Source organism: Plutella xylostella, chromosome 8, assembly GCF_932276165.1.
Source record: "Plutella xylostella chromosome 8, ilPluXylo3.1, whole genome shotgun sequence".
Taxonomy (NCBI): domain Eukaryota; kingdom Metazoa; phylum Arthropoda; class Insecta; order Lepidoptera; family Plutellidae; genus Plutella; species Plutella xylostella.
The window spans coordinates 3,418,124-3,432,339 of NC_063988.1; the positions used below are offsets into that span (position 1 = coordinate 3,418,124).

Sequence of the window (14,216 nt, forward strand, 5' to 3'; positions counted from 1 at the left end):
TCTGAATGTGTATTATTTCCCCGTTAGAACGTAGGAGGTATAATGTATTTTTTCTTACTTGTCGTAAATTTTGAGCAATCTTGGAGAGTGTTTTTATTTGAATTAATTTTAAAACTAAGTTATAAAATAAAACATAATGACAAATGAAATACTTACAAGCAAAAATGATTGATTTAGTAATTAAACCATTTATTTTGACCGTAGTTTATTTGTTTAATAGTATTTTAATTAAAAAGACACAGCAAGATTGTTTACCTTTTTCGCCAAATAAGAATGAATACAGTATATATAGAAAGTACTTTTTGCATTTTTTAGACCTGTCATATTACCTAGTGTATTTTTTTAAATATAGGTAAGCACAAATAAAATATACTAGACTAGCCCCACTAGCCCTGTTATTCATAAAAGAGAACAAAATTGTTATTTGACAAAGAATTGATATTTCTTACTTACTTATACCTTTTTATGAATACAGGGTACATAGACATTTTAGTACACACGGCAACGGCAAATGGTTGGCATTGGCAGGGCACACTAACGTAGGTAGTGTATGTGTGTGTCGGCGACGGTTCTCGGCAACCAACACACGGATATTGTAAACATGTATAGTTGTGCCAGTGGCAATGATTCATTGTTTTTATGATATGAAGTGAAATTTTGCAAAGCATCGTGATTGATTGGATGGCTCAGTTGGTAAGATATAAGACTGATATCAACCGGGACGGTGGTTCAAATCCCTTTGAACCTAAATTATTCTTTTTTTGTTTTTATAATAGATTTAATTTATTTTTCTAGATAGTTACTAATAGTATTGTAGTATATACGAATAAAAGCAACACAGAAAGTGAATGAAACAAGTTATTAAGTGTTAAAATTACCAAATTTATTCTTGCCGTAACATAAACATTAAGGATGTTACGTTTTTGTTGTTTTTTGTTTTAAAACATAGTTGTAGTTTATATTAAAAAGGAAAATTTTCAATTTGCAGTTTTAAATCATAATAAACATCAGACAAGGATGGACTGGCTGTTTTACTAAAGTAAATAGGCAAGTCATTAGTTATATGAATCAACATGTTAATTAGCTAGAAATAAGATAACTTCTTCTAGCCTCAGTAACAATAACATCATTAACACATTGGCTTACCCATAATTGTAAATAATGATATTTAACAAAATCACTAAAATCTTATACAAATTGAAAAAGAAAAAATACTGAGCTAACCCCAAGGAAAGGGTTAAGGTCAGGAAGATGATGATGACGATTATACACATTTTAATAACTAATCGGTGCTCCGTCGTTATCTATAACTTGTTGTAATCGGTTTCTCATGCCATTCACCATATTCCAACACACATCAGTGCCACGAATCGACTCCCAGGTTGCAGTGACTACATTATCCAAATTAGCTTTGGATCTCACCTCAGATGGATCCCAGTTAAGTGTCATATGACCCCAAAGATTTTCAATGGGGTTTAAATCAGGGCTTTTAGAAGGCCATTCAATAACAGTTAAGGAATCTTGGGTGTATAACCAATCTTGCATGATACGTGCGCGATGGATGGCGCAGTTATCGTGAACAAAATATATATGCGAGTCTGGATATGCGACGCGCACAGTTGGCAGTAAAACATGTCGTAAAACCTCCAAGTATCCTTGACTATTATTGTTAGCCCCTACTTCCACTAGCTCACCGGGACCCATCGAAGACATCCATCCCCAATAACCTAAAGTGATTCGCCCACTAGACCTGCACTGAAGAATATTTGTCTCCTTATATCTTTCACCACTTTTTCGCCATAATATCTTACGTCCATCCTTGTCTGATTTAAAAGACTTTTCATCATTAAATATCACAACATTGTTGCACCAATCAAAGTTTAAATAGTCAGTCGCAAAACGCACTCTGTTTCGACGATGCTGATCAGTTAAAGCAATTTTCTTCGCGGGCCTCCGACACCTCAACCCAGCAGCACGCAAGTGAACCCGTACGGTTTGTAGGGATTAGGGCATGCAATACCGCAATACCGGTATTCGTAATACCGGTATCAGGGACAAAATTCACGCTTTTTTCAATACCGGTATTGAAAGTTAATACCGGTATTGAAGTAATACCGGAATCGGACTTTTTTTAGGCTATAATAAAGCGATTAAGATATAGTATTCCTATGTACTGTGAAAGCGCACTTGTTTCCAACCGTTTGATGGAGTTTTCGGCCGTTTGAAATCTACTGTTGTCCATGCGTAAACGGACACTGAATGTAAAAATAATAATTTATTGTAAAATTTAAACTCTAATACTCAATTCTCGTAAAAATCTATTACAAAAAACTGAATTTTATTGCTTTTTCTCGTTTTATTTTGACCTATACGACCTTTAATCGCAATATATGCCATTTATTACAAGGAAATCTAATACCGGTATTAATACCGGGATCCCGGTATTGAGTTGCAATACCGGAACTCAATACCGGTATTGAAAATAGTTCCGGTATTGCATGCCCTAGTAGGGATATACTGTGTGTTGTGGCCGTAGAACGGGTGCTGCAGAACGGATCGGCGCTATGTGCAGCTACGATTTCTCGGTGGCGTGGTGATGCATCCGTATAGGTAGTAGGAGGTTTCCGGCCACGACGACTACTGTCTACATGTCCCAAATCTGCGTATCGGTGAACCCATAATTGAACAGTTCTCCTCTGCAAACAAAAAATACAAATACTTAGCATATACAAATACAAATATTCTATCGGTCAAATAAAATTATATTTGCAGTTCTATGTTACTTACCGATATCATTAAACGTCTTGCGATTTCACTAATTGTAATATTTTGTTCATATAATACAATTATCTCCGCCTTTTTGAACATGGTTAAATGACTTTCCATAGTGACTGCGAAGATAAATTAATTATAAATTGACAAATCACAAAGTGAATCACTATGCAGACGCAGAGGTGAATTGTCACTAAAACTAAAAACTAATTTCGTTTATTCATATTGTATGAGGGTAGAATGGTTTTACTTCTCAAATGAAGAACGAATCATATATTTTTAGCGAAGAGAAATAGTCGACAGCTATGCAGCTTGTAGTCATTTGTCAATTTCAAATAAATTTATTTTATACTCAACAGCGTTTAAATTAACGCTAAATTTAAATAAAGTAAAATAAAATTACCCATCAGTGGACTCGAACTCACGACCTAAGTCTAACATACTACCAATGAGCTACGAAGAGTATAGCTACAAGCTGTGAAATTTTGCTTCAAGTCAATTTTATAACTATTTGACTTACTCGACCGGTAGATATTTTTATGTCACAGCTGGTGTAAGGGCGTTTGCCTACGCGCAAACTCGTTTGTGCTGTTGTGTGTGTGTGTGTGGTTTGTTACTGGTGTATTTACCGATTTCTGCTTTATTGCACACATAGACCACGTTAGTGTGCACACATACACTACGTTTGTGTGCCCTGCCAACCATTTGGAGTTGCCGTGTGTACGTCACTACTCATCTAGTTTATTAAATTTGTTTAATAATCAATATGATAAGTCAATGTTAATAATAGTTTGATTACAAAGACACTAGTAGTAGGTAGTACTTAATGTAAGTACTTATCTCTATTTAGTTTATGGGAAGCCCCTCCCATAATGCCCACCATAGACTAATAGTGTGTGATGTCCACTCTCACAGAGCCTAGTGTGCCAAGAGCAATAAAATCATATCAAGCCAAGCTTGTTATCAGAAGTACTAAGTACTTATTATGTTCTTTGCTTGTTATCATTACTTTACTGAACTAATATAATACGGTTGATATTTCGATATATTTGCCGATACATCTAGTTATGTAGTTACTTGTTTTTAGTTTTGTTGTGGCGTACAAATATAATATAAGTAGTAGGGGAGACCGGGGACAAAAGTAACAGCGGGTAGAAAGTAACAAAGACTCTGTGGACTTCCCCAATAGCCTTAACGTCCCAAGCGACAGCTGGTAGTTAGCTTGCGATGCCCCACGCGCATGATATAATTTTCCGCGCCCGTGCCGCGGTGCAAGGTTGTTTTAGTGATTTTTGGTGTTTATTCATTTTGTGTTTACGTAGAATTAAGATGCCAAGAACCATATGACTATTTGTTCATTGATTCATTATAAGATTGTCTGTAGCATGTCATAAATTGTTTTCGAATAACACGTGCTGTTTTAAAGTTATGTCGCCTGATATTTCAAAAATGGGGATGGGTACAAAAGTAACAGCTCGCGGCAGGACAAAAGTAACGAATTACTTACGTAACTTTCTATGTCACATTATAAATTTTTATTTTTTGTTGTTTTAATTAGATATTTGTGTCATAATATTGTATATTATGGCACAAATAAAACAACTTCTTATCAGTTAGTCAGTTTAAATGATGGATCTCATTTACAGTTTATATTAAGAAGTTTTTTTTTAGTTTTGTCAATAAGTCATAAGTTTTTTTAGTTTCGATAGTTTTTTAAAAAGTTTTCTTAACTAAATAATTTGATTGTTTTTTTTTTCTTTCTTTTGAATCGTATCTATAACATTGGGCAGAATTTATGGGTTGTTACTTTCGACCCATGCCTTGTTACTTTCGTCCTGACCATGGGGTCGAAAGTAACGATTTCCCTTTTTTTTTTGAGGCTTTAAAAATGCTTAAATTCGAGATGCATTAAGTAAAGTAATAATGGATATTTGTAGACTATATACGAAAGTTTCATGTGACTATATTTATTTTATCGTAAATGTTATTAATAACGAGAAATCAGACAGAAGCTACAAACTGTTACTTTTACCCCGGTCTCCCCTACTTATGCAAAATCTAGTTCAGAAACAGTGGCCCAATTGGTACTGGCAACACTGAGTACCGGGGCTGGGGGAAAAACCACTATAGTTCTATAGTGTATAGTTAATCGATCGTTCCCATTTCTTTTCAGTATTAACAAAGTACTTACTCTGTCTACTGCATTTCTTTTCTTCCCGCGCGCGGGGCGAAATACTGTGAGTGCCTGCTGTGTCCTTGATTTGATCCGAGATAATTTTTACAAGGTAGGTCTACTTAATTTTGATTAGGTACGTATGTTTATTTAGTTAAATAGGTAGGGTAGGTACGTACGTACCTATTCAAGTGAAAAAATATAGTGGTAATGCATGAAAGACAACATTGGCACTTTACATACGTAACGTAAGCGTAAGAATTATGTTATTTATGACTTCATGTGAAGTCATGTCTGCCATCTCAAGTTCTCAAGCGATTGAAGCGATTTTTGTTCCAGGAAACACACCTGCTGGCTGAAGGTGGTAGTGGTTTCGGCCCTTTCCAGTTCCCAGTAGAGTAGACTCAGCAATTCGCATTTTATTTCCCCAGTGGACTTAGACTGTCAATATTTATAGTTAAATAATGTACCTACTTATTTATGTGGAATAATGGTAAATAAATTTATTGTTATTATAAATTCAATCTTTGTCAGGTGAACAATGGGTCTCCTGGCTGCGCTGCTAGTGAACGTGGTGGGCGGGGCCGTGATCTACCTGACGGGCGGGCTGCTGACGTGGCTGGTGGCTCCGCTGCTGGGCTTCGGCTCGGGCGGCATCGCCGCGGGCTGCGCCGCCGCCGCCGCGCAGTCCTACTACGGGAACCTGGCGGCTGGCAGCATCATCTCCATCCTGCAGTCCGCTGCCGCTGTCACTCCTACCCCTTAGGTAAGTGGATGACAAATTACAATGATACCTTTTGTAGGGTAATGGATGTAGGTAGGTACTTAATGGGAAAGGAGAGAACCGATTATGATACCTGCGATGGAGAGTCACTGTGAGTTGTGGACGCTCTCTGGCCCATCTAGGGGAGGGGATATAGGACACAAAAAGTAGTTAAGTCAAGATAGGAACACTGTGTCGCGAGCATAGGATTCGATACTATTTTCAAATCTACATGAAGGGTCACTTTTACCAAACGCTAAACGTATTTAAATCAAATTTTAAATACATTTTGTACTAACTGACGTATGACAGGCTACTAAATACGTTTAGCGTTTGGTGAAATTCCTCCTAACATATGGAAAAAACAAATGTCAAAATGTAAGACAAAGTTAGTTCAGGATTTTCATGTTTTATTTGAAAATATTGACTTTATCATTTTCTGTCGGTCCTACCTACCTCCTACCATCCTATTAAATTACCTTTGTATAGACAAACCGTCATTCTCTAGAATAGCCAGCCATTAAAAAAGAACAAAAAGCAATAAATAAAACAAAGAAAGAAATACTTAATTGTAAATAATAAATATACTTAGGTACTTACTACAAAAATTATGTGACCGTTAACACACTACCTACTGTCTGTTGGCTGTGATGTGTGTGACTGACTAGGCCCTAGGCATTTATTATTGGTCCGGATAATTATGTACTTAAATTTTAACGCTGTCAAACTACCTATAAATACTTAAAATTAATCAATACTTAAATTAAGGTTTTGACAGCTCTAATATTAGAATTTCTGTCTTCTGATATTCATAAGGGTAACTTGAAATGATTAGTTACCTACATAGGTACTTACTTAATGACTGTTCTCATTTTTTTCAGATAACGAGAAGAACATTTCATAGCAGCTGAGCATTCAATACTAAAATGTGATTCTACGTAGGTAACTAAGAATACGTTTAGTAAGGATTTTATACTTGAATAAATACATAAGTGCCTATTATGAATACTGCAATAAATACTGTATAAGTAATTAACTATCAACTACAATCTTTTAATTTAGTATAACATAACCTCATAAATACTAAGGGTAATTCGAGTAAGTAGGTAGTTACCTATAATATAATAAAATTAAATGTAGGTATCTACATTATAATATAGATGAGTAAGGAAAGGATACTGATGATGATGAACGAAAGACTTTCTGACAGCTCATAAAAAATTAACGCTTTTACACAACGCTAAACGTATTTAAATTTACCTATTTGTTGTACGTTTGTCTGTCTGATAAACTGATAAGATAGGTGCTAGTAGGTAAGTATCTAACTTTGCGGATGGTTCATCCAAGATAAGGCAACAAGTGCCCAGTGCCAATATTCATAAAAATAACTATCGAACTCGACTACGTAACCTAACCGGTTTCACTGCGAGTTTGATCTTTCTACCGACTTGTTTACATCTTACATTACAGTCACACAGCAGCTATTGTTCAGTGATAATTACATTATTCGCATTCCAAAGTCAGCGTTTGTCGATAACAATGGTTGTTGTGGCGAAGAAATATGTAGTTCTGAGACCCTTTGAAGGTGTTCCTAAGGAATCGGATTTTAAAATCGAGGAGGAAACCTTACGGGACATTGAAGATGGTGGTAAGTACACACCTACCTATCACAAAACTTAAAGAAAAATAACATGTAAACAGGATATCCGTTTTTGTAATTGTAACCCACAACTTTCTTCATGTAGCCTGTACCTATCTTACATTACAATGTTTAATTACAATTTAACCCTGCTGTCCATTTTTATTTATAATTAAGTAAATTTAAATTAAACTGTATTAATTAACCTTGTTACATATTATTATAGATAGAGGTACATTCGCTACAATAATTCCTAGAACTTTACTGTACAATAGAGCATGACTGTTTATATTAAGTACTTATAGCCGGCCATAGGTACGAGTATCAGCACGTCGTATCGAGGTATCAAATTAATCTTATCTTGTTATTTTCACGACCAGAATTCTTGGCCGAAGCTGTCTACATGAGCGTCGATCCATATCAAAGAATGAAACTGGGTAATGAATACCCCTGCGATATGATAGGAGGGCAAATCGCAAAGTAAGTAGGTATTTTTAGAGAAAATATTTTACGTCTGAATAAGCTCGCCTTATGAGTAAACTGATGCCAATGATCCAAAATTAAACTACCTTATCTAAAGTCCAGCTCTAGTGTGTGAAATCATTGGACCTCAATAGAAAATAACTTTTTACTGGATAAACTTAAGTCATATATGTAAATCATCACCATTACCTACCTTCCTCTGTGCTCGGCCTTGCTCTCAGCCGCAAGCAGTCCATAGCCTCTTCTTGTATCACAGAGTGGTGGAGTCCAAGCACCCCGGGTACGCGGTGGGCTCGTGGGTGATGGGCCACTTCGGCTGGCGCACGCACACGGTGGCGGCCCCGGCGGCGGCGGCGAGCTCCCCGCAGCAGCCCTACGTCTACCCGCTGCCTGACTTCGGAGACCTGCCGCCGTCGCTCGGCCTGGGCGTGCTGGGCAGGGTTGGGTCAGTTCAGAAATTCCTACTTTGAGTTAGGTAAAAGTGTAAAAGCAAGATGCATAATCCGATCTTGCTAATTATAGAGTTACAAAAGTTAGCGAGGCTGTATGATTAGAATGTCAGTTATGCCTGAAACAGCGGCTGTTTAGGGAATGTCAGTAGGAAGGATCAATTCATAGAGATAATAGAACGAGAATAGCCTATTAGCTTATGCTCGCACGTACGTATGTAACAAGACAAGCAAACAAATCCGGCACACCCTGGGGAGAATAATATGGATTCGATTCATAACGAAATAAAAGTTCTAGCCATGCACTCGGGCCCGGCTCCAAAACTCGGGTCAAAAGGCGAGTGGTTGAGAATTGGCTACCGACAGTTAAACACTGACTAATCCTGGCTAACCCTGCACCTCAGTCATATAGGCATTCGTCGAGCCATGGCCGATGACGCTGATGTTTGATTTTTCATCTGTCTACAGTAACACGGCGTACTTCGGGCTGACGCAGCTGTGCCGGCCGCGTGCGGGCGAGACGGTGGTGGTGACCGGCGCGGCCGGCGCCGTCGGCTCGCACGTCGGACAGATCGCCCGGATACTCGGTGCGTGATGACATATTACTTCTTATCATCGTAGTGAAAGGATGCTGACGGCAGTCAGTCGCTAGCTGCACATTGGTCAAATCACAGACCCTTAGAATTTTTGTCTTTCGCCTGTGTCTGAGGTCTCTCAGTAGCATTGACACTTTCAGAGGGGTGAGATTTTTTGCCTTTGTAGCACAGCCCCCTTTACAAAGTAATCAATAATGCTAAGTATACAGGTTTTTTCAAAATTCGTATCTTAAGCCAAAAGGGGCTCTCCAGAAGTCAATCTGACCCAAAATAAAATTACTTCACCTGTAGGTACATACACCTACACATGTCTATAATAAATTCGTGTTGTCTGTCGTAGGTTGCCGCGTGCTCGGGTTCGCGGGCTCGGACGCGAAGTGCCGCTGGCTGCAGGAGCTGGGCTTCACCGCGGCCGCCAACTACAACACCGCAGACGTGAGGGACTTCCTCAAACAACACGCGCCCGACGGCGTCGACTGCTACTTCGACAATGTTAGTTGTACAGGCTGTTACAAAAGTTTTATATAGGTCATCATCAGCCTATAGCAGTCCACTGCTGGACATACGCCTCTCCCAAACTCTCTGAATACAAAAGTGGTATACTAAGCCGAAAGGGGGTGACTCACAGGGTCAACCTAAAGATTCGTAGAACAAAACTTGTTTAGGTTGACCCCCTAAGTCAGCCCTCTTGAATTAGACTACCACTTTGGCAACACCCTGTAGGATTATTGTTATTCAGAGATTTAGGCTGATGATGTTGCAAAGATATTTAAAGGTGCATCCGACGAGGGTCACGTAGCTGGTCATTCTGAACAACTATTGTCATAAGTTCCTTGAGAAATTCACGTCAAGGAGCTGCTTCGTAGGAGCACCATTAGGTTGTTCGGCAAAAACATAATATTTCATATCATCGCAAAAGTTGTTCAGAATGACGAGTTCTATGACGTTTACAAACTAAGATATTACCTCGACTTATGGTTATTTATTTCTTCAGAGAAAGATATTAGATAATAACAGACGGTAGGTACTAAGTATTCTACTTTTCTCAGGTCGGAGGGGAAATTAGCAGTACTATTATATCACAAATGAACCCATTCGGCAGAATAGCCGTCTGCGGAGCCATATCCAGTTACAACGAAACTAATAAAGAAAACTGCAAAGGTAACACGCAAACTGCATTATTATTTATTTACACACAAGAGCCGCTTATTTACATGATCTTACTTTTGAACTTAGCTATAAAATATTGTGCTATTTTAATAATATCAATAACGATCAAAAATCGATATCGATCACCATAATGCATTTATTTGTAAAAATTGACCTAATAAAATTTAAATGCTACTGGAGCCCCCAAAGATATAATTGTTTACTGAGATATTGTATATAGGTTGCATTGCGTGTATAGCACTCCAGTATGTCATTTATACAACCAATTTAGTGCATGGGATGTGATCTTACAACCATTTCACATGTTTACAACAATAGCTACATAAAAAAACAATATCCAATTTTGCATTTATGATTTTACAGCCACCATACTGCAGCCCTACATAGTTTCAAAACAACTGAGCATGGAAGGGTTCCTCGTGAACAGGTTCGCGAGCAGGACCATGGAGGGCATCGCACAGAACCTGCAGTGGGTGCGGGACGGCCGGCTCAAGTACCGCGAACACATCTGGGACGGGTTCCACCAAGCGCCCCAAGCATTCATTGGATTATTCAGCGGAGCCAACACTGGCAAAACTATTGTCAAAGTGTAAATCAATAGACATATTATGAATATTATTAACTTACCCCTTATAGAAATAAATATGTGTTACGTTTTAACATTTCTTTTACTTGATCTCAAAGGTGGTTTAATAATCTTTTTAAGAAATAGCTCTTCAAAGACCAAACTTTTAGCTTCTGCACTAAGGTACTTAGAAATATCATTGTAAAGAGTTTTCTTTTGAGTCTGTTCATCATGAATTGTCGTTTGCGTAAACACTGAATATTTTCTGGCACCTTTTGACTCCTTTCTGGGACTACTGAACTGAGATTGGAGTTCCTTAATTCTGTGACTATTAGTGTCTATCCTTTGGATTAGAGCATGTTCCATTTGTTTTAGTCTTGAATCGAGATATGTAATGAGAGGATCTCTAGCTTCCATGCTTTGGAGCTTACGTTTTTTGGGAGCAATTAATAGACTTTCATTTTCATCAGCTCTGTTGAGACTTTCTTCAACAATGTCTCGTAATTTCTTGTTAAATTTGCGTTTCTGTTCTATATCAGCAACTCTTTTGCTAGATTTTCTATTTTGTTTTAGAGTTGGTGAACTCATTTGTTTTGCTTCTCGTTCTTCATTGATGTTCCATTCCTTTATGACAGCTTCACCTTTGCTTGTGTTTGACAAATCTGGTATGAATTGATCAATCTGTGTTGCTGCATTATGTGCCTCAACCATGGGGTTTACTGAGTTATTTGATTCAGTAATGATAGGGGGTACTGAATCAGTAATGATGGGTCCTGGATTACCTAACTCAGAAATCCTAGGTGCTGAATTACATAACTCAGTAATGATAGGTGCTGAATTATTTTGTTCAGTAATAAGACCTGATTTATCATTCTGATTGGTGGGTGGATCAGTGATACCCATTGGATATGGTTCCAGACTAATAATATAATGTTCAGCATTAGGATCTACACTCTTCTTATTTCCTTTAGGAGCTTGCAGGACCATTGATGGTGAAACTGTTACGAATGTATCAATTGGAATAGGTATATGACTATTGAAACTCTCTTCAGATAAGATGGTAATCTTGGACTTGCTTGGTGTGGCAGTTGTTTTCATTAAATCAGAAATAGAAGATGATTGGTTCTGTTCTAATTTCGTAACATTATACTGTTGTGGTAGCTGTTGAATATTATTCATTTGATATGTTAAAGTTGGTTTACTTATTTCGGACGCTTCTTCATTTAAAATATTCATGGATGGCCTAGGTTTACACTCTTTTTTAGCCGTTCTTAAGGGTGTCATTCTTTTAGGTGTAAAATTAGGTATTATCAATGAATTGAGGCCATTGTTAGTCTCCATTACATCACAATTTGTCAGAAAATCTCCATATTTCATAGAAAATTTAGCTCTTTTCTCATTGACATTGAAGGGATATTCATTTTCGATATATTCTGGTTTGATTGGAGAGAGCAAGTCATTCTCAGTTATAAGTGACTCGTCATCTGTGTCACAGAAAGGTCCGTCTTCTGTAGGAACTGCAAAACATGTCAGTTTGTCTTTCTGAAAATTGAAAAATTTTACTTTCAATAAAATTAGTAAATGCCATGCATACTAAATATAATTATGCATAATTTCATCATCAGCAACCATCACCATATACACAAACACTTAAACACCACTCTCTTTGGGTTAGGGCAAGAGCACACAATGCGTAGTGGCGGCGGTGCAGCGCCGGAGAGGGTTCTACCTTTTTTGGCATAAGTTTTTTTTGCCTAATCTCGTATTGCATAGTAACGTTTGGTCAAAGTCTCGTTACGCCGAAAATCGTATGGCATAAATCTCGTTTAGTAAAAAGTTATTTCGCATAACATTGTTTAGCCTAATAATGGTATGGCCAAATCTTGAATAGCCTAACGATGCTATGGCATAGGTTTATACAAAGTAATAATATTCGTTTGGCTTTAACTTTGACGGAGCGTCTCCCTACATAGCGCAAACTGGTGCCTTGTATTGTTTCCGCTGTTTGGAAAACGCTCCGCTCCGCTTCGCTGCGCTCCGCTTTGGTTTTGATGAACATGTGCACCTAACACGCTCCTCCTCGCTTTGCTCGTCGTCGCACCTATTTTTAGGTTTCGATCACATGGGGTTTGTAATAATTATATTGGTCGTTAACTTTCGATTTTTTGATCATACAATATCGTGATTTTCGGGATGTAGGAGAAAAATACCACAATTTGTACATTTACTACATACTTAATATATTATTTATTAAGATAACATTAGGAGAAACAAGATTATACATAGGTATAGACGAACATAAATTTGAGCAAACGAAACTTAGGTGTTTAAAGATTGTGCCTAAAGAGTTTTAGACGAAACGAGCCTTATGCCACATAAGTCTTGGCAAAGTGATGGTTCGGCCAAAAAAGTTTAGACCATACGAGTTATGCGAAATGAGTTTTGGTCAATAAAGATTATGCCAGATGAGCGGAACCCGCCGGAGAGGTGTCTCTGCGTCGTTTTACATAGAAATATCTGTGGCATGCACACGATGCGCTCTGGCGCCGCACCGCATTCACTCCTCCCCACCTCACTGGACCACACCACACCAGACTTCCAACCACCAAGACGAGGCCGGGGAGGGGTGAATGTGTTGAATCACAAGGAAGGACACTGCTGTCATAACAATGTTGCGGCGCAGCACCGCTCGTGTGCCCACTGACATGGCGAAATAGCTGTGGTGCGGCGCTGCAACGCACTGTGTGCTCTTGCTATTAAGGGTTAAAAAAAATAACCAGACAGAGATTGAGCCTCCTCCAGTCTTATTATGGCCCAGCGGACTGGAGGGAGTTCCAAGAATGACCAGCACAGGCCTCTCCCAAGAAGTGTCACAGCACACTGACCTCTGCCTTCCTCAACCAGCCGCTACTAGTCTAAGGTATGCATTTATTAAATCCAACTTCTAGATAAATACTAGTGTCTTACCTTATAGTTCATGAATTGATCCTCCTTAAAATGGTGCTGACAGACAACCTTGTTCTTGAGTTGTGAAACCTTCAAGTTCAGGAAGTAGAGTTGCTGCGCGTTGGTGAGCCACTGGTGGCACCGCAGCTTGTCGAACACCGGATAGTGGAACAAGTGTGTCTGCCCGTCCGTGCGCACTGTGCAGGTACGATACGTACACCGCGCGCCACCCATTGCTGATCACGATCACGAATGGGTCAAATCCTTAGGTCAAATCTGTAAATAAAAAGTTAACAAATAATAAAATGGTACACACTATAACATAAAGGTGCTTACTTACATTAAAATTATGTAGTTTATACACACTGATCTTGATATTAAGATGGTATAAAATGATAATAAACAAAAAGTAAACAACACATCTTGTAATTTTTTGTGAGGTCTTGTGCTTGGTTTGTAGATTTCAAATTACATAATATGCCAGGTATATTTACCACGTAGTTGAAGTATTGTAAACTGTTATAGTTTCAAAACTCAGTATCGTTTCTGGATACTACAAAATATGGAAAAATACAAATACAATACAGTGAGCTTGACTGACGCCCGTTTCGTTCGTTTACCGCTTGCCATATTTGACAATTTCCGAAGTTCCGTAACATA

At 38.2% G+C, this 14,216-nt stretch overlaps 3 protein-coding genes across 3 annotated transcripts; 2 read left to right on the forward strand and 1 right to left on the reverse strand.

The window, feature by feature from the left end:
* Positions 1-5,478: 5,478 nt before the first annotated feature.
* On the forward strand, positions 5,479-6,751 carry LOC119693029. Its single transcript, XM_048622655.1, has 2 exons — positions 5,479-5,711; positions 6,590-6,751. The coding sequence occupies exon 1, from the start codon at positions 5,487-5,489 to the stop codon at positions 5,709-5,711; it is 225 nt and encodes a 74-aa protein (XP_048478612.1). The 5' UTR covers positions 5,479-5,486; the 3' UTR covers positions 6,590-6,751.
* Positions 6,752-6,921: 170 nt separating this feature from the next.
* Positions 6,922-10,705, forward strand: LOC119693028 (prostaglandin reductase 1). The gene is made up of 7 exons (XM_038115067.2): positions 6,922-7,356; positions 7,728-7,827; positions 8,087-8,275; positions 8,748-8,866; positions 9,216-9,367; positions 9,925-10,036; positions 10,409-10,705. Exons 1-7 carry the CDS (start codon positions 7,248-7,250, stop codon positions 10,636-10,638), a joined length of 1,011 nt encoding a protein of 336 aa, XP_037970995.2. The 5' UTR covers positions 6,922-7,247; the 3' UTR covers positions 10,639-10,705.
* On the reverse strand, positions 10,695-14,208 carry LOC119693027. The gene is made up of 3 exons (XM_038115066.2): positions 14,051-14,208; positions 13,578-13,832; positions 10,695-12,152 (listed from the first exon to the last, which is right to left on the reverse strand). Exons 2-3 carry the CDS (start codon positions 13,788-13,790, stop codon positions 10,695-10,697), a joined length of 1,671 nt encoding a protein of 556 aa, XP_037970994.2. The 5' UTR covers positions 13,791-13,832; positions 14,051-14,208.
* Between the last annotated feature and the right edge of the window lie 8 nt (positions 14,209-14,216).

What these genes read in the sequence shown, in the direction of transcription:
- LOC119693028 (XM_038115067.2), top strand. Translation starts at nt 7,248, where the DNA reads ATGGTTGTTGTGGCGAAGAAATATGTAGTTCTGAGACCCTTTGAAGGT. An exon ending in GGCGTGCTGGGCAGGGTTGG is followed by an intron (nt 8,276 to 8,747) that starts GTCAGTTCAGAA and finishes ATCTGTCTACAG; the next exon opens with TAACACGGCGTACTTCGGGC. An exon ending in TCGACTGCTACTTCGACAAT is followed by an intron (nt 9,368 to 9,924) that starts GTTAGTTGTACA and finishes TACTTTTCTCAG; the next exon opens with GTCGGAGGGGAAATTAGCAG.
- LOC119693027 (XM_038115066.2), bottom strand. Translation starts at nt 13,790, where the DNA reads ATGGGTGGCGCGCGGTGTACGTATCGTACCTGCACAGTGCGCACGGAC. An exon ending in ATCAATTCATGAACTATAAG is followed by an intron (nt 12,153 to 13,577) that starts GTAAGACACTAG and finishes TTCAATTTTCAG; the next exon opens with AAAGACAAACTGACATGTTT.
- LOC119693029 (XM_048622655.1), top strand. Translation starts at nt 5,487, where the DNA reads ATGGGTCTCCTGGCTGCGCTGCTAGTGAACGTGGTGGGCGGGGCCGTG.